The sequence below is a fragment of the Sinohyriopsis cumingii genome, chromosome 4, assembly GCF_028554795.1.
Source record: "Sinohyriopsis cumingii isolate HCF-2022 chromosome 4, ASM2855479v2, whole genome shotgun sequence".
In the NCBI taxonomy this organism is placed as follows: Eukaryota; Metazoa; Mollusca; class Bivalvia; order Unionida; family Unionidae; genus Sinohyriopsis; species Sinohyriopsis cumingii.
Window position 1 is genome coordinate 48,244,725 of NC_142964.1, and position 21,393 is coordinate 48,266,117.

The 21,393-nt window shown below is 33.9% G+C and overlaps 1 protein-coding gene across 2 annotated transcripts in view; it reads right to left on the reverse strand.

The window, feature by feature from the left end:
• LOC149801120 (polyprenol dehydrogenase-like) overlaps positions 1 to 21,393 on the reverse strand; it is a 63,696-nt gene that overhangs the window by 36,607 nt on the left and 5,696 nt on the right. Inside the window, exons 1-3 of one of the 2 annotated variants that reach the window (XM_089955146.1) lie at positions 13,529 to 13,594; positions 9,341 to 9,426; positions 4,634 to 4,847 (exon numbers count right to left, since the gene is read on the reverse strand). In XM_089955146.1, coding sequence (XP_089811272.1) covers positions 4,634 to 4,847; positions 9,341 to 9,400 — 274 coding nt within the window. In that variant the 5' untranslated portion in view covers positions 9,401 to 9,426; positions 13,529 to 13,594. Of the gene's footprint in view, positions 1 to 4,633; positions 4,848 to 9,340; positions 9,427 to 13,528; positions 13,595 to 21,393 lie in introns of those variants that run through there. The other variant, XM_089955145.1, reaches the window with a different exon arrangement.

The window sequence follows — 21,393 nt, forward strand, 5'->3', positions numbered from 1 at the left end:
AAGTGTAAAACATTATCAATAGGGCTTCGCCAATGTTGCAAACTGCGATTTTATTTTCCTTATTGGCGGCAAAATATACATCTGCCAAGTGTTTTATTGGCGACATTGTTAGCTGTTTAAACTTGTATATACAACCATTGTTTTGGAGTGGAGAAATTCAGAGGCCCCTTGAAAGGAAGCCACAAACTTGATATAAAATGCACTGAAATTTATCTATTGTTACATAAACAATTTCTTTGTCCACATTGACAAACCATCTTAACAGTGCATTGTTTTATCATAATCAACTTATCTTGACATCAAACATGAGTACTATATGTTGTGAGATATCCATTTCTTTTGTTGTTGACATTTCTGGTAGCGGAGACTAACCGGACGAGGCATTATCTCATAATCTATCTTTCGTCAGATTTTTGGCTGCTTACTATAAAGTAATATATTTATATAGACTGACATTTGTGTGTAGATGGTAAGTAAAATTACTCTTCTTTCCACTCAGAATTAATTCCTTCAGAACACCCACATTTTCTGTATTAATCCTTGTTATCAGACCAGAACACCTGCTTCTTTATCGTCTGTTGACCCTTTGCTAAATTTCTGACACATGAGTAGAAGGCAGCATCACTCCGCTACCACAAATGTAAAAAAAAAAAAATCCCTGGTCTTACTTGTTGGTCTATTAAATAGGCAGGGAGCAACTGTAGCTACAATCGACCAAACAACAACCAATTCCTTTTTTTAAAAGTACCCAGATAAAATAGTTTGCTGAAATTACAAAGAAAACATTACCTTTGAAGACCGACTGTTATGAAAACATAAAAAGCAAATGAAGAACAAAAAAAATCAGTCTCAATCATGCAATACAATCATTTGATGTTGCCACCACTATAACAAATGGGCATTTGTTTGGTCCTCCAAAGCTGACCTTTAGCAGTGACTTCAATAACACAGTTACCTTTCATCAAAGAAAGCCAGTTACAATCTTCAATAAAAACAAAGATTTATTCTTCACAGAAGTAAATACTAAACTTAAAAAAAAGCAATGCAATCTGATGGGGTTTTTTTTCATTTTCCAATGGGATTGGAACACATTTACTGTGCCGTGAAAGTTTCTTTTCTGCAGGGGAAAACGTTTGTGTTTACGAATGCTACCAACAGCAGCTTAAAATGCAAACTAACTTTTACCGACTTGGGACATACTGAAAAGTAAATGTGCTTCATCATTCGTTACGTGATTGTGCTATGTTTATCCACTGAATTCAGACCATTATGATCTGTGACAAAATTATTGAATATTTTAAATCTTTGTGTGTGCATTTTTTTGATGGAATTACTTGTATTGTGGATTCAATGTATATGATGAGGTTTGCGGTGAGTATATGGTGTTGATAGTATTCATGCTAAATATAACATGTATGTACAAACAGTATACATGTATATCGTTCTCTAAAAAGTGTAAACCATTATATATGCCTTCTGTGTTTTCACTAAAGGTGTATTTCCCATTTAATATGCATCAATTTAAGATGGTAACTGTGCCAATGAAGCACATATTTTACTGCCCTCATTTAATACACAAACCTCCCACAATTTTTGGGGGGTACATATAGTGTACATATAATCTGTAATGCATATGTCCTACGTTCAGCAGGAATGCTGACCTGAGCTGACCTTATCAATAACATTACTATTAATAGCATAAAGGTAGAAGCAGAGATTGCACTAAATTATACTTATGAAGGTTGTATACAAGCAACCCACATGTTCACTTCAAAATGTCATAGCATTTAGCTGATGTGTACCATATATACTCATGTATAAGTCAGTCCCAACTGGAAAGAACACAGACCCTGATCTGCTGTCAAAAATGGTACTAACAGCTGCCTCGCTAGGCACTCAGCATTAAGAGGTTAGTCTTAGGACTGGTCAGCCTGGTGTCCGGATAATGTGACTGGGTGAGACATAATGCTACATGTCTGCGGCATGATGCCCCAGTGCTAGACATCACTATAAAATGCCACTCTGCAGACATCATAGCGATATGGCTGAAAAATTGTTAAAGCTATGTTAAAAATCCTAATCACACACACACACCATATATACTCGTGTATAAGTCAATCCCAACTAGAAAGAACATAGACCCTGATCTGCTGTCAAATAATTCACCATCAGATCAATTGTCTGATTTATTTTTTCTACTAATTACTCCAAACAAGCAGCCTGTATTTGAAGGTCATACTCACTTGTCTTAACAGAACTAATTATGTATTACCTCACCAACTGCAAACAACATAGTTCCTGATCTGCCAGTGCATAAAAAGCCTATAGATCTTGGTCTATGTGTTTGTTCCACTGATTACTCCAAATAAACTGCATAGACTCAGATCTTCCAGTTCCATGATTCTATGGCAGATCATGATTTACGTACTGGGTAGTTTGAAACTGATTCCAACTTACAAGCAAGTATATATGGCACATCCAATAAAAGGCAGGATCAATTACTGCAAACTTATAAATACTGGTGTAATAGGTATGGTATAGATGAAGAGCTCAAATGGCAAACCTAGCACTGGCTTTGTCAAGATAGCTATTTCAGATGTTCAACAGCCACTTAGCAAACACAATAGCTGACAATCACAGAATACAGTAATGGCTTCATAGAAATGAATGCTGATGCTCAACATGAATAAGTAGTTAATGAAATCTGTACGCTGATGAAAATTGGAGATTATTTTGATTAATTTTTAATTAAAAAATAGTAATAAGAGCCTAAAGATTACTGTGGTATGTGATATGTGAACATCTTTTTTGGCCTTGGCTGTGTCTTATATTACCAACATTAGCCTGTCAGACCTTTAATATTTCTTAATTGTTTCTATAAATCAAATACAATGTACTGTTTAATCCTTCAAACATCTGAAAAGAATTGTATAAGTGCAGTGATGCATGTGATAGTCAATCATTTCTTCGACAGTGAAAGACTGGTTTTACAACATTACCTGAAATCAGCAAACTTACCAACCAGTATGCTAAGCATCGGTCTAAGCTTTAACTTTGTCAAACATTGGTCTTTACTTAGCCTGTCAAAATTAAGTATCTACTCTAAATTAAGTATCTACTCTAAATTAGATATCTATTCTAAATTAAGTATCTACTCTAAATTAGGTATCTACTCTAAATTAGGTATTTACTCTAAATTAAGTATCTACTCTAAATTAAGTATCTACTCTAAATAATTATTATATACTCTATGGTCTTACTAAATGTTTTAGATGAATTTAAGTACTAACTTCAGTACAGGTTAATTATTCTTCCACAACAACTAGAGCAGAACCCATTTTACTGCATGATGGGAAACACTCAGGTCTGAAAAAAATGCTGAACTTATTTCCTACCTGTTCAATGGATATTACAAATGTTAGGAATATCTAGTGTAAGGCTACTCACTTGATGTAAAACATTTTTTGCTGTGACAGTTCAGAGTTCATTATAAAATATGAAAGCCAAAATTAGATGCTAAGCAGATTTCTGAAATCATGACTCAATATCAAACAAAAATTCTCAACTGATGATTATCATGATGATTGTTTTATTTGTTTGCTATTAAATGTTGTTTTTGTTTAGCTGTTATATGGTATCAGTAGCTATGCTATTTTTCCTGTTTCCTGTTGTCATTATAAATGTCTCTCTTATCATGGTGCAAAGTATTTTCTCCCTCTAAATTATTGTCTTGACTGACTTAACAATATATAATTATACTTTAATATAAAAACACATTCTTTGTTGTGCAATAAAGTTCAAATTGTGTTGTTGTTGTTGTTGTTGTTGTTGTGGGATTTAACACCATTTTTCAGCACATGATAGGCTATGTATGGCGGCCAGTATTAATGGTGGAGGAAGAACCCAGGAAAACCCCACAAAGAACCACCGACCCACGAGAAGCTACTGGAAGCTTTCTCACATACCCACATTGGCCAAATCCTAGACTTGAACCAAAGCAGACTGAGGTGAGATGGCAGTGATCCATAACGGAGAGCACATTAAACCACTCGGCCACTCAGGGCCCCTTCAAATTGTGAGATATCCTCAGTCATATTTAGTACAAAATACTGGCATATTCTATAAATATTGTGTCATTTTCAATTTTATTATTTTGTATCACTTATAGATGTTCAATTTGTTTTTGTTTTCTTTTTAGTGATAGGTTTTTTAAAAAAATATAATTATGAAAAATTATTTATCTGGGTGAAAAAGATTTAACAAACCGACAAAAACATGAATGCTGAAATAGCAAAGTAACAACATTTACCTCCCTTCTGTATAATGTTTTAAACATTTATGACTCCCCTTAAAACTGTAAAAGTGGGAGGTCAATGTACTAACCCAGGAATCTAAAGTTTCACTTTTACAAGCTTCCTAGCAATAAAAATTCAGCACACAATTACTAACATCAACACTGTCAGAAAACCTGCTTTCTGTTCTCTCAACTAATGTATTTTCTATCATAATTTATTCTGATTCAAAGAAATTATTTCAAGTGTCATGGATCTGATACAATCAACAGTAAAATGCAGAAGTAGCCCTCAGTTATGTCCAACAATGACGTCATTTAAAATGACAGTTGCATTCTTACCTTCATGAATAGCATAGGTGCTGGCATTGCATATAAGAACGTGTAACTCTCGTTTGGAGGCCTTGAACTTTTCGATGAAGGTCATAACAGATTTTAGAGAGGCAAGATTACATATCATGTACTCAACATCAAGCTTCTCTACCGCAGGCAGCATATCACCCTTTTTCTTCCTTGCTTTTGCCTCCTGAAACTCCTGTTCCATCTGCTTTATCGCCTATAATAATAATAATAATAATAATAATAATAATATTATTAATAATAATGTGTGTGGGCATTTTTAGATTTTTAATATAGCTTTAACAATTTGAGTGATATTGATACGATGTCTGCAGTTTATAGTTATAGTGCGGTCTAGCACTTAGGAATCATGCCACAGACTCATGGCATAAGTCCCCCCAGTCACATTATCCTGGTACCAGGCTGACCAGTCCTAACATTAACCTCTTACTGCTGAGTGCCTAGCAAGGCAACTGCTAGTACCATTTTTATATGTCTTTGGTATCACTTGGCCAGAGTTCAAAGCAATAACAATAATAATAATAATAATAATAATGACAACAACTGTACTTGCAGATCGAAGGAAAATTTTGCCTATACTTTTCTTGGTACATATTAATTTACCCACTTCACCATTGCCAGGGATCACTACATCTCAACTCCACTCTAGGGGTGGGTATGTAGAATTTCTGAGTACTTAGCTCATCTACAAACGAAAGTTTAGGAACCCAGTCTGTGATAAAATAAAAATGAAACAAAAGTCTGGGGGCCCCAAAACACTTAGTGGTCCAAAGCGCTCGCCGTTATGGATTACTGCCATCTCACCTGACTGCCTGGGTTTGAGTCTCGGATTCTGCCAATGTGGGTATGTGAGATATTAAAAGCTTGCCAGCAGCTTCTCATGGGTCAGTGGTTCTTTCCGGGGTTTTCCCAGGTTCTTCTTCCATCATTTATACTGGCAGCCATGAATAGTCTATCGTGTGCTGAAAAATGGCGTTAAACCCTACAACAACAATACCAAAGGTGTAAATACAATTTGTATCCCAATATACACCTTGCACTCATTTTATGTGAATCACTTATAATGGATCTGACTTTCTTGTCACAATTTAATTCTATCTCAGCATTTACACACTGACTCACTAACTTTTCAAAACAGTCTTAGCCAATAATAAGATAAAGTCTGGAAATAAATTTAAAAAGTAAACCTGTGTGCAAATCTAATAACTTCATTTACTTGCAGGTGTAAATACTTTTTAAAAAAAATTACAAATCTTATTAAATGTAGTTCTAAAGAGCAAATTTATCACAATATGGGAGCAGCAATACCAACTACCATATATACTAACTTGTAAGTCAAGTTTAAATGCAAACTACATAGAACCTGATCTTCCATTAAAAAAACACAGGCAGTTTGGGGTTTATGTTTGTTCTACTAATTACTACTAAAAAACTAAAAAGACCCATATCTCTTGGCGCATTATGCGATGGCATATCTGGATCTCTTCAGTTTTGCAGCTGGAGTTAACTTAAAAGTAAGTATACACAGTACTGCATAGCTATACAAATATCAATATTCACAATAAATATGAGTATATACGGTACTGCATAGCTATACAAACATCAATATTCACAATAAATATGAGTATATACGGTACTGCATAGCTATGCAAACATCAATATTCACAATAAACATGAGTATATACGGTACTGCATAGCTATGCAAACATCAACATTCACAATAAATATGAGTATATACGGTACTGCATAGCTATACAAACATCAATATCCACAATAAACATGAGTATATACGGTATTGCATAGCTATACAAACATCAATATTCACAATCAACATGAGTATATACGTACTGCATAGCTATACAAACATCAATATTCACAATAAACATGATATCTGTACAGCTCTACTACAATCACGATCAGTTATATCCCAAACACTGAAGTCTCTGTCTCAAATGTTGTACTTGGACTTATGTAGAAGTTATCCTTTTAAGGGGGTAATGGTACAAGCTTCATAAAACAGTTGATGGATTCCATTTTCATTGTATAATCAATAACAGTTTCATGGAATGCCATGTTGTACCTGTTGAATTTTTATCCATCGGTGTTGTTCATGATCACTGCTTCAGTTATCTGTTGTCAAGCAGTGTGTATGAAGATGACCAGTGAGGCCAATCAAAGTCTCTCCCACATGTGGAGCACACAAGGGTTCTTGTAAGAGTAGAGGTGATGGCAGCGCTGGCCTGCTGTCTGCTAACAATATTACAATACCATAGCTTTATGCTAACACAAGTGAGACAGGTGTCCTAGAGTCCAAGAACAGCAGGATCCAAACAATAAGTACATGTATATGAGAAAAGGTGAAACTGCTATGGCACTGGTTTCTATATAGCAGGCACAGGTATGCAAGGGTCAGATACAACAAACCCCATATCTGAACATACAGCTGTTGCAAAGTGCACATTCACCTACATACATGCATCAAGGTTGCCTGCTCTTCAAGGTCAGTTTCTCTTGGACCATGGGTGACCTTTTATACAGTTTTGGCTGTAACATTATACCAAAATTTCAGTTGCATAAAGTCACTGATGAACTGTATATAACCAGGTAAAGGTCCAACTGCAAGCAACACAGACCCTGATCTGCCATCACATAATGCACCAGCACTTTGGGTCTGTTTTGTTTGTTCTACTGATTACTCCTAACAAACTACAAAGGCACATTATGCAACAATGTATCTGGATCAATGCTGTCTGCAGTTGGACTTGAACTATAATCGACTATATAAAGATGTTATCTGACTTTCACAAAATGTAATGGTTGTCAGCAATGATGCCACAGCTGTCACTGCCAGGGTTTTCTCTAATTTTCTAAACAGGTGGAAGTGCAGCAAAAAAAGAGTTTACAAGGGCAGTCCAGGGCCATGATCCCCCAAGAAAATTCTGAAATCAAAGATGTAGAAATGGTGCAGTTGTATGTGCTCCTGTAGCCCGAGTTTCTTCTGACCCTTGTCACCCCATTTTTGATATTTGGATATTTATGTTGGGGTCATAAATGTCCAAATATCAAAAATGGGGTGGCAAGAGTCAAAGAAAACTCAGACTAGTGTTCCTGGAGCATTTTTTTTAAACATACATTCTTAACATGAAACAGTGACAGAACACTGTCCCTGAAAGGGACTGACACTCAACTGGGCAGAAGATGTTCCAGGGATTCAAGATGAGACCATTTCTTCCTTTTAAGTGTCAAGTGTTAAAACTATCTAGTATGACATTCTTCAGCAATACATGGATTTTGAAATTAGCTTGACTGTGATACACATACTGCATGCCAGCTGGGCACCATTTTCATTTATGACAAAGCGAACATTATTAGAGTGAGTGTGATTTAGATTTTTAATGTAGCTTTAAAAAAATGCCAGTCATATCAGTACAATGTCTGCAGTGTGGCAGTTTAAAGTGATGTCTAGCACTGGGGCATCATGCCACAGACATGTAGCATGATGTCCCACCAAGTCACATTATCCTGACACCAGGCCCACCAGTCATAACACTACCTCTTAATGCTGAGCGCTTAGCGAGGCAGCTGTTAGTACCATTTTCAGAAGTCTTTTGTATGACTCTTCGAACCCACGACCTCCTGCATCAGGGGTGGACGCTCTAACCACTAGACCACCGGAGCGGTCCTGACATTATTAGAAGTGTTTTGGTGAAAACCACTTGCCATAATAATCATCCATTCAGGGGGACATAGTGGCAACAAGAGTTTTAAAACAGTTGGCATAACAGCCATATTGGATATATGACTCGCCGCATTTTCATTTAGGACCTGGTGATCAGCGCTATTTTCTATACAACTTTATGTTCAAGTAGAGTTGTGATAACAAGATTTATAGGACTGTTTCCATGCTTGATGTCAAATTAGCACCATTCTCATTTGGTACCAACTAGACATCATAGAAGTCTTTTAGCAAAATTCAATAATAATTGATTAGAACATTTTCACAATGACTATTGTGGCAGCCATACTGTAGGTCTGAGCAGCACCATTTTCATATGGATTAACTAGTTTATACGATGAATTTGTTCATAATGTTTGTAGGTAAGGAGTAGTAGTAATAACTTGTGCAAATTTATGGATGACAGATGATGGATGACTTACAACAGACCATAATATAAGCTAGCAATGTCAATACTGTGGGAAATTTTCCACATATCCAGTCTTTTGGAATTCCTTGGATACACCAAAGAGGAATTATACTGGATGTCATATCAGCATCATTATTATTTAACACCAGCTAGACATCATAAAAAGTCTTTCGGTAAAACCCCATGACCATTCAGGAGACTATAGTAGTAACAACAAGATTCTCAAGATGGCTGCCATGATGGCCATGCAGGACAACTAGACCATGAGAAGAAAGTATGTAAAGTTTCAAGGCAATTCTTCTGGTAGTTTGGGTTGATTAGCAATAACAAACTTGCGCTAATGGAACAATGGACACTGGACAATGGACAATATACCATCCGATAAGCAAGTGACCAGTAGAGCTAACAATAGGTGGTAAAATTTGCCACCAGTACCAGCTGCTTAAGGGAAGGCCCTGCATGGCTAAAAAGTGACACCTATGTCATGCAATAATTCACAGGTGATACAATCAAGCTAAACAATTACAGACTGCTCAAAATTTACCTCACTTCCTCGTTCATCTGACCGAGTAACAATGATGACGTTCAGCCCCATCATTGCCATTCTCTTTGAAGTCTCATAACCAATCCCTAAAAAAAAAAAAAATGTTACCTTTTATGCTCACATATAAGTTAAGTCCAACTATAAAGTCCAATGAACTGGCAGATCTGTATATATGCAGTTTGTTAGAAGTAATCAGAACAAACAACATAGACCCTGATCAGGTTGTATGTTGCTTGCTGTTCGATTTGGCTTATATGCAAATATATATGGTAAACAACACACTCACTATGAAATATTTTTGTTTGTTATACAGCATTCATAAATATAACTGAAACAATTCTAAACACATCTGGCTACTACAGTTATCTCTTTATAATAATATTCTCAGTAGGCGTGAGTTTTGCGTTAAAAAGAACAAAGTACAGATAAATTGCAACATACATGAAAGTAGTACAATATATATATATATATATATATTGTTCCTAAGCAGATTATTTTGAAAATCTATATCACACCAACTATCAATTTAATCTGATGAGCTTGTAGCCTTTACTAGAATAAAAATAACATCTTCTACCCACTGTGTTTTTCATTTTAAAAATAAATTACAAAGAAAGACTCTGTGTATGGTGAGGTAAGAGAAGTGCAACAATCTTCCAAACCCGTGATGTGTGTCCTGTGAGACTGTGAACTTTTTTCAACTGGGTTCCTTGCTCAAAAACGAATATATCTGTTAGTACATACTGTGTGGATTGTGTATGGGGTCTAATAATTTCTTGTACAAATAGGCAATTGGTTCACTGTGTCTTTATCTGCTTAATTCATGACAACCATGAATACTGGTGTAAAAGTTAATTGGGTGGGTGGATGTTGGTGACATGGGATTTGATACACATAGAGAACATTACTTTAGGCTTGTCAAGTTATGAGATACTTTGGGCTTGTCAAGTCATGAGAGATACTTTGGGCTTGTCAAGTTATGAGATATACTTTAGGCTTGTCAAGTCATAAGAGATACTTTAGGCTTGTCAAGTCATGAGAGATACTTTAGGCCTGTCAAGTTACAAGAGATGCTTTAGGTCTGTCAAGTTATGAGAGTTATGAGAGATACTTTAGGCCTGTCAAGTTAGAGATACTCTGGGCTTGTCAAGTCTTGAGAAATACTTTAGGCCTGTCGAAAAGTTATGAGAGATACTTTAGGCCTGTCAAGTTATAGATACTATGGGCTTGTCAAGTCATGAGAGATAAGTTAATTGGGTTGGGCAGATGTTGGTGACATGGGGTTTGATACAGATGGAGAACATTACTTTGGGCTTATCAAGTTATGAGAGATAATTTGGGCTTGTCAAGTCATGAGATATACTTTGGGCATGTCAAGCTATGAGAGATACCTTGGGCTTCTCAAGTCTTGAGACATACTTTAGGCCTGTCAAGTTATGTGCGATCCCTTAGGCCGGTCAAGTTATGAGAGATACTTTAGGCCTGTCAAGTTAGAGATACTCTGGGCTTGTCAAGTCATGAGAAATACTTTAGGCCTGTCAAGTTATGACAGATACTTTAGGTCTGTCAAGTTATGGGAGATACTTTAGGCCTGTAAAGTTACAGATACTTTGGGCTTGTCAAGTCATGAGAGATAAGTTAATTGGATGGGTGGATGTTGGTGACATGGGATTTGATACAGATGGATATCATTACTTTGGGCTTGTCAAGTTACGAGAGATACTCTGGGCTTGTCAAGTCATGAGATATACTTTGGGCTTGTCAAGTCATGAGAGCTTGTCAAGTCATGAGAGATACTTTAGGTCTGTCAAGTTATGAGAGATACTTTAGGCCTGTCAAGTTAAAGATACTCTGGGCTTGTCAAGTCATGAGAAATACTTTAGGCCTGTCAAGTTATTATATACATTTTAGGCCTGTCAAGTTATGAAAGATACTTTAGGCCTGTCAAGCTATAGATACTTTGAACTTGTCATGTCATGAGAGAAAAGTTAATTGGGTGGGTGGATGTTGGTGACATGGGATTTGATACAGATGGAGAACATTACTTTGGGCTTGTCAAGTTACGAGAGATACTTTGGGCTTGTCAAGTTATGAGAGATACTTTGGACTTGTCAAGTTATGAGAGATACTATGGCTTGTCAAGTCATGAGAGATACTTTAGGCCTCTCAAGTCATGATATATACTTTAGGTCTGTCAAGTTATGAGAGATACTTTAGGCCTGTCAAGTTAAAGATACTCTAGGCTTGTCAAGTAATGAGAAATACTTTAGGCCTGTCAAGTCATGATAAATACTTTAGGCCTGTCAAGTTATGAGAGATACTTTAGGCCTGTCAAGTTATAGATATGTTAGGCTTGTCAAGTCATGAGAGATAAGTTAATTGGGTGGGTGGATGTTGGTGACATGGGATTTGATACAGATGGAGAACATTACTTCGGGCTTGTCAAGTTACGAGAGATAATTTGGGCTTGTCAAGTTATGAGAGATACTTTGGACTTGTCACGTTATGAGAGATACTATGGTTTTTCAAGTCATGAGAGATACTTTAGGCCTGTCAAGTTATGAGAGATATTTTAGGCCTGTCAAGTTATGAGAGATACTTTAGGCCTGTCAAGTTATAGATACTTTAGGCTTGTCAAGTCATGAGAGATACTTTGAGCTTGTCAAGTTATGAGAGATACTTTGGGCTTGTCAAGTCATGAGAGATACTTTAGGCCTGTCAAGTTAGAGATACTTGGAGCTTGTCAAGTTATGACAGATACTTTGAGCTGTCAAGGTATGAGACATACTTTTGGCTTGTGAAGTTAAGAGATGCTTTGAGCTTGTCAAGTTTTGAGAGATACTTTGCATATAAGTTATATCCAACTTATACAAAAACATGCAATATAGTATATACAGTTTATATGCTGTGCTAAAAACTATTTGCTCATGAGCTAAATGCAAAAAGTAACCTGAGCAAGTAAAATGTGAAATTTTATTCATTGTAACATTCCTCATGGCAACAGCGTGGTATTTGCAAAGGTGATTCTAGGACAGATGAAGCTTGAGAAATAAACATAAAAACAACATTTTACTAAGTCAGCGAAGCATGAAATATAGGTCACAGTGACCTATTTCTGTGAAAGGCCTATAGTTTTACCAGCATGTATCTTCATACCAACATTCAGGAATCAAGGTACAACAAATAGTACATATGCTCAAACTTATATATCATGAGCTAAACATAAAACCTTAAGCCAGTAAAATGTTAATGTAGGTCACAGTGATGTTCTTTTGTGGTAAGAATATGTTATTAATAGAGATACAATTATTGACTTTGATGACCAGGTATAAACATAGCATGTGGAATGAACTTCAAACACAATGATGGACCAAAGCAAATGAAGCATGAAATAGAGGTCACAGCAACCTACATTTGTGATGATTATGTAGTGCATGCATGATGCTAAAACCTACTTATTTATGATCAAAATGCAAAAATATAATCTACACCAGTAAAAATTTAAATTTTGGATACAGTGACCATTGTTTGTGGTAAATTTGTGGTACTAATACAGATACATACATTTCAATGATCCTATCATGAACAGAGCTTATAAAATAACAAAATTAAGTCAGTGAAGTGTGAAATGTAGGTATGAATGACCTGCATTTGTGATTAGGGTGTAGTACTTGTTGAGATTCATCCCTTCTGCCAAGCTTCATATTCCAGATATACAGTATTTGTACAATGTGCAAAACACCCGAGTTAAATGCAGAACCTTAACCAAGAATGTATAGCTATTATATAAGTTCGTGCCCATCTAGCCCATTCAACCCCATCACCTGCAGTAGGTGCTATGAACCCTACTCCAAACTGTTTCCCATTACATAGGAGTAAAGAATGGTTGACATTCAAAGAGGGCAGCATGCACATATGTACCGTATATGCTCGCTGATAAGCCGAGCCGTACTCAAACTGCACAGACCCAGATCTGTCATCACATAATGTGCTGGCAGATCTTGTTCTGTGCAGTAATTGAGGACTAATCAGTACAAGACACAGCATAGACCCTGATCTGCAGGTGCATTATGGTATGGCAGATCAGGATCTATGGTGTTTGCAGTTGGACTTGACTGACATGCGAGTATAGATGGTAAATGCTGTTGTTTGTGTGGATGCTGATGATGGGGTAGAATAATAGCCCACCTTTACATCATAGAGGTGACCAACAAAAACTACTCTCCGTGCTGGAAATCACCTAGATGAGTGCTGATGCTGAAAGTATACTGCAATATTAAAAGCATATATGCTGTATTTGACCAGCATGAGTGAAATGTGATTGCACTGGCAACACACATTTCTGAAAGATGAAAGAAGTGTATTAACTATAAAACACCTATTATCTTCCTATGAACTGGGCTAAAATGAACATAAATGAAAATACTAAATACTACAGTGGACTAAACTGAACATGATTGAAAATACAAAATATTACAGTGGGCTAGACTGAACATGAATGAAAATACAAAATACTACAGTGGGCAAAAATGAACATGAATGAAAATACAAAATACTACAGTGGACTAAACTGAACCTGAATGAAAATACAAAATACTACAGTGGGCTAAAATGAACATGAATGAAAATACAAAATACTACAGGGGCTAAAATGAACATTAATGAAAATACAAAATACTACAGGGGCTCAAATGAACATGAATGAAAATACAAAATATTACAGTGGGCTAGACTCAACATGAATGAAAATACAAAATGCTACAGGGGCTAAAATGAACATGAATGAAAATACAAAATACTACAGGGGCTAAAATGAACATGAATGAAAATACAAAATATTACAGGGGCTAAAATGAACATGAATGAAAATACAAAATACAACAGTGGGCTAAAATGAACATGAATGAAAATACAAAATATTACAGTGGGCTAAAATGAACATGAATGAAAATACAAAATATTACAGGGGCTAAAATGATCGTGAATGAAAATACAAAATACTACAGTGGGCTAAAATGAACATGAATGAAAATACAAAATATTACAGTGGGCTAAAATGAACATGAATGAAAATACAAAATATTACAATGGGCTAAACTGAACATGAATGAAAATACAAAATACTACAGTGGGCTAAACTGAACATGAATGAAAATACAAAATACTACAGGGGCTAAAATGAACATGAATGAAAATACAAAAAAATATAGTAGGCTAAAATAAACATGAATGAAAATACAAAATACTACAGTGGGCAAAAATGAACATGAATGAAAATACAAAATACTACAGTGGGCTAAAATGAACATGAACGAAAATACAAAATACTATATTGGCTAAAATGAACATGAATGAAAATACAAAATACTACAGTGGGCTAAAATGAACATGAATGAAAATACAAAATACTACAGTGGGCTAAAATGAACATGAATGAAAATACAAAATATTACAATGGGCTAAAATGAACATGAATGAAAATACAAAATATTACAGGGGCTAAAATGATCATGTATGAAAATACAAAATACTACAGTGGGCTAAAATGAACATGAATGAAAATACAAAATATTACAGTGGGCTAAAATGAACATGAATGAAAATACAAAATACTACAGTGGGCTAAACTGAAAATGAATGAAAATACAAAATACTACAGGGGCTAAAATGAACATGAATGAAAATACAAAATACTACAGTGGGCTAAAATGAACATGAATGAAAATACAAAATACTATATTGGCTAAAATGAACATGAATGAAAATGCAAAATACTACAGTGGGCTAAAATGAACATGAATGAAAATACAAAATACTACAGTGGGCTAAAATGAACATGAATGAAAACACAAAATATTACAGTGTGCTAAAATGAACATGAATGAAAATACAAAATATTACAGGGGCTAAAATGATCATGAATGAAAATACAAAATACTACAGTGGGCTAAAATGAACATGAATGAAAATACAAAATATTACAGTGGGCTAAAATGAACATGAATGAAAATACAAAATATTACAATGGGCTAAAATGAACATGAATGAAAATACAAAATACTACAGTGGGCTAAACTGAACATGAATGAAAATACAAAATACTACAGGGGCTAAAATGAACATGAATGAAAATACAAAATACTACAGGGGCTAAAATGAACATGAATGAAAATACAAAAAAATATAGTAGGCTAAAATGAACATGAATGAAAATACAAAATACTACAGTGGGCAAAAATGAACATGAATGAAAATACAAAATACTACAGTGGGCTAAAATGAACATGAACGAAAATACAAAATACTATATTGGCTAAAATGAACATGAATGAAAATACAAAATACTACAGTGGGCTAAAATGAACATGAATGAAAATACAAAATACTACAGTGGGCTAAAATGAACATGAATGAAAATACAAAATATCACAATGGGCTAAAATGAACATGAATGAAAATACAAAATATTACAGGGGCTAAAATGATCATGAATGAAAATACAAAATACTACAGTGGGCTAAAATGAACATGAATGAAAATACAAAATATTACAGTGGGCTAAAATGATCATGAATGAAAATACAAAATACTACAGTGGGCTAAAATGAACATGAATGAAAATACAAAATACTACAGTGGGCTAAACTGAACATGAATGAAAATACAAAATACTACAGGGGCTAAAATGAACATGAATGAAAATACAAAATACTACAGGGGCTAAAATGAACATGAATGAAAATTCAAAAAAATATAGTAGGCTAAAATGAACATGAATGAAAATACAAAATACTACAGTGGGCTAAAATGAACATGAATGAAAATACAAAATACTATATTGGCTAAAATGAACATGAATGAAAATACAAAATACTACAGTGGGCTAAAATGAACATGAATGAAAATACAAAATATTACAATGGGCTAAAATGAACATGAATGAAAATACAAAATATTACAGGGGCTAAAATGATCATGAATGAAAATACAAAATACTACAGTGGCTAAAATGAACATGAATGAAAATACAAAATATTACAGTGGGCTAAAATGATCATGAATGAAAATACAAAATACTACAGTGGACTTAACTGAACCTGAATGAAAATACAAAATACTACAGTGGGCTAAAATGAACATGAATGAAAATACAAAATACTACAGGGGCTAAAATGAACATTAATGAAAATACAAAATACTACAGGGGCTAAAATGAACATGAATGAAAATACAAAATATTACAGTGGGCTAGACTCAACATGAATGAAAATACAAAATGCTACAGGGGCTAAAATGATCATGAATGAAAATACAAAATACTACAGGGGCTAAAATGAACATGAATGAAAATACAAAATATTACAGGGGCTAAAATGAACATGAATGAAAATACAAAATACAACAGGGGGCTAAAATGAACATGAATGAAAATACAAAATATTACAGTGGGCTAAAATGAACATGAATGAAAATACAAAATATTACAGGGGCTAAAATGATCATGAATGAAAATACAAAATACTACAGTGGGCTAAAATGAACATGAATGAAAATACAAAATATTACAGTGGGCTAAAATGAACATGAATGAAAATACAAAATATTACAATGGGCTAAAATGAACATGAATGAAAATACAAAATACTACAGTGGGCTAAACTGAACATGAATGAAAATACAAAATACTACAGGGGCTAAAATGAACATGAATGAAAATACAAAATACTACAGGGGCTAAAATGAACATGAATGAAAATACAAAAAAATATAGTAGGCTAAAATGAACATGAATGAAAATACAAAATACTACAGTGGGCAAAAATGAACATGAATGAAAATACAAAATACTACAGTGGGCTAAAATGAACATGAACGAAAATACAAAATACTATATTGGCTAAATGAACATGAATGAAAATACAAAATACTACAGTGGGCTAAAATGAACATGAATGAAAATACAAAATACTACAGTGGGCTAAAATGAACATGAATGAAAATACAAAATATTACAATGGGCTAAAATGAACATGAATGAAAATACAAAATATTACAGGGGCTAAAATGATCATGAATGAAAATACAAAATACTACAGTGGGTTAAAATGAACATGAATGAAAATACAAAATATTACAGTGGGCTAAAATGAACATGAATGAAAATACAAAATATTACAATGGGCTAAAATGAACATGAATGAAAATACAAAATGCTACAGTGGGCTAAACTGAACATGAATGAAAATACAAAATACTACAGGGGCTAAAATGAACATGAATGAAAATACAAAATACTACAGGGGCTAAAATGAACATGAATGAAAATTCAAAAAAATATAGTAGGCTAAAATGAACATGAATGAAAATACAAAATACTACAGTGGGCTAAAATGAACATGAATGAAAATACAAAGTACTATATTGGCTAAAATGAACATGAATGAAAATACAAAATACTATAGTGGGCTAAAATGAACATGAATGAAAATACAAAATACTACAGTGGGCTAAAATGAACATGAATGAAAATACAAAATATTACAATGGGCTAAAATGAACATGAATGAAAATACAAAATATTACAGGGGCTAAAATGATCATGAATGAAAATACAAAATACTACAGTGGGCTAAAATGAACATGAATGAAAATACAAAATATTAGAGTGGGCTAAAATGAACATGAATGAAAATACAAAATATTACAATGGGCTAAACTGAACATGAATGAAAATACAAAATACTACAGTGGGCTAAACTGAACATGAATGAAAATACAAAATACTATATTGGCTAAAATGAACATGAATGAAAATACAAAATACTACAGTGGGCTAAAATGAACATGAATGAAAATACAAAATACTACAGTGGGCTAAAATGAACATGAATGAAAATACAAAATACTACAGGGGCTAAAATGAACATGAATGAAAATACAAAATACTACAGAGGCAAAAATGAACATGAATGAAAATACAAAATACTACAGTGGGCTAAAATGAACATGAATGAAAATACAAAATACTACAGTGGGCTAAAATGAACATGAATGAAATTACAAAATACTAGTGGGTTAAATTGAACATGTATGAAAATACAAAATACTACTGGGCTAAAATGAACATGTATGAAAACACAAAATACTACTGGGGCTAAAATGAACATGAATGAAAATACAAAATACAGTGGGCTAAAATGAACATGAATGAAAATACAAAATATTACAGTGGGCTAAAATGAACATGAATGAAAATACAAAATATTACAATGGGCTAAAATGAACATGAATGAAAATACAAAATACTACCGTGGGCTAAAATGAACATGAATGAAATTACAAAATACTAGTGGGCTAAATTGAACATGTATGAAAATACAAAATACTAGTGGGCTAAAATGAACATGTATGAAAACACAAAATACTACAGGGGCTAAAATGAACATGAATGAAAATACAAAATACAACAGTGGGCTAAAATGAACATGAATGAAAATACAAAATATTACAGTGGGCTCAAATGAACATGAATGAAAATACAAAATATTATAGTGGGCTCAAATGAACATGAATGAAAATACAAAATATTACAGTGGGCTAAAATGAACATGAATGAAAATACAAAATATTACAGAGGCTAAAATGATCATGAATGAAACTACAAAATATTACAGTGGGCTAAAATGAACATGAATGAAAATACAAAATATTACAGTGGGCTAAAATGAACATGAATGAAAATACAAAATATTACAATGGGCTAAAATGAACATGAATGAAAATACAAAATACTACAGTGGGCTAAACTGAACATGAATGAAAATACAAAATACTACTGGGGCTAAAATGAACATGAATGAAAATACAAAATACTAGTGGGCTAAAATGAACATGAATGAAAATACAAAAAAATATAGTAGGCTAAAATGAACATGAATGAAAATACAAAATACTACAGTGGGCAAAAATGAACATGAATGAAAATACAAAATACTACAGTGGGCTAAAATGAACATGACTGAAAATACAAAATACTATATTGGCTAAAATGAACATGACTGAAAATACAAAATACTACAGTGGGCTAAAATGAACATGAATGAAAATACAAAATACTACAGTGGGCTAAAATGAACATGAATGAAAATACAAAATACTACAGGGGCTAAAATGAACATGAATGAAAATACAAAATACTACAGGGGCAAAAATGAACATGAATGAAAATACAAAATACTACAGTGGGCTAAAATGAACACGAATGAAAATACAAAATACTACCGTGGGCTAAAATGAACATGAATGAAATTACAAAATACTAGTGGGCTAAATTGAACATGAATGAAATTACAAAATACTAGTGGGCTAAAATGAACATGTATGAAAATACAAAATACTAGTGGGCTAAAAATGAACATGTATGAAAACAAAATAATACAGGTTTACAATACATTACTGCATTTGTATAACAAAATGTTCATAGACATGTATGATAACATTTTTCTTATAATTGCAAGATTCATAATTGTATAGGGCTTTTGTACTATCATTTTTATCATGAACTGTGTTCACCCATATAAATGAACAATAGATCAAAGGCTGCTGTTGTTTTTATTGAAAACTGCAAACAACTAAATAAAAACTAAATGTTATAGGGGGGTCAAAAATTCATAAAATCAATTCTGTACACTGGCTATGTACCAGTTTTTAAAAAAGTGTTATAAACAAGTCTCTCAACAGTCTGGGCTTACAATCACCTTGGACACCTTTGTGACCAAGATCTGATCAATACTTTCTGACTGATAACCACATAAGGCAATGAAAAATAAGTGCTGAACAATGAGATATTTCCATGAGACAGGTGTTGAATTTTTAAATACATCTCAAAGATCTGAATGCATATCTATACCTTGATGGATTTTCAAAATCATTATACCAGGTATATACATTCTTACTATTTATACTCACTTATAAGTCGAGTCCAATTGCAAACTGCACACACTCAGATCTGTCACTGCATGTGGTAACAAATCCTGATCTGTAGGAATAATCAGCTGAAGAAATGACATAGACCCTGACCTGTTGATACATCTAGTGATGGCAAATCAGGTACTTGCTGTTTGCCATTATCTCATCTTATAAGTAGGTATTTAAGGTAAAAAAGCCTGCATTACACAAATGGATGCCATTTTATCTTTATCATTTAGATAAAGTTTGCAAAAAGATCCAGCATAAAATCAGCATTGATCTCGATCTGTTCATATCTGTGAGGGGTGACTAGGTATGATGCAGTTCCGTGATATAGCCAATAATGTGTTAAATGTAGTTAAAGCCAAACACAAAAAAGTCATACTGTATCTATGCATGTGGCTGCTGATACCAGGGCTATAAAACACAAAAAAATCATACATAGCTCTTCTTAATACATAACAGTCATGAAGTTAAAAAAATGGTGAATGAGCAATTAAATGAATTGAAATCACACTTTATTTGTCAAAACCTGATAAATCTTAAAATCTGACAGATCATCCTGACCAATATCAACAAACACATTGTACAATGCCTGGCAATATGAATCAGTCTTTATGCTTGACCACATTGCAATTAATATTGATCTTTGATAACTAGGTATCATTACAAAATTATTAACTACTTTGTACACTTTTGTATATGATTGCCTTCCCTATGTATAGCTGTGGTTATCATCATAAGTGACCTTTGATCTATGATGCTATCTTTAATAGTAACTACTCGCATGCATCAACACACTGCAAATGTAGTTGGCCATTCTAATGGTAGTACTGTACAAATGAATTTACTTAACAATCAAGCCAACTACAAACTAGACAGAGACCAGTTATGCCCATTGCACAATATGCCAGAAGGTCTGGGTCTCTGCAATTTGTTAGCAATAATCTGAAGAACAACATGATGATCTGCTGGCACATTACGCAACAGCAGATCTGGGTCCACTTTCTCTGCAATTGGTCTCAATTTGTAAGCAAGTACACACACACACGCACACACACATACCACCTGTCCACAGCAACCAT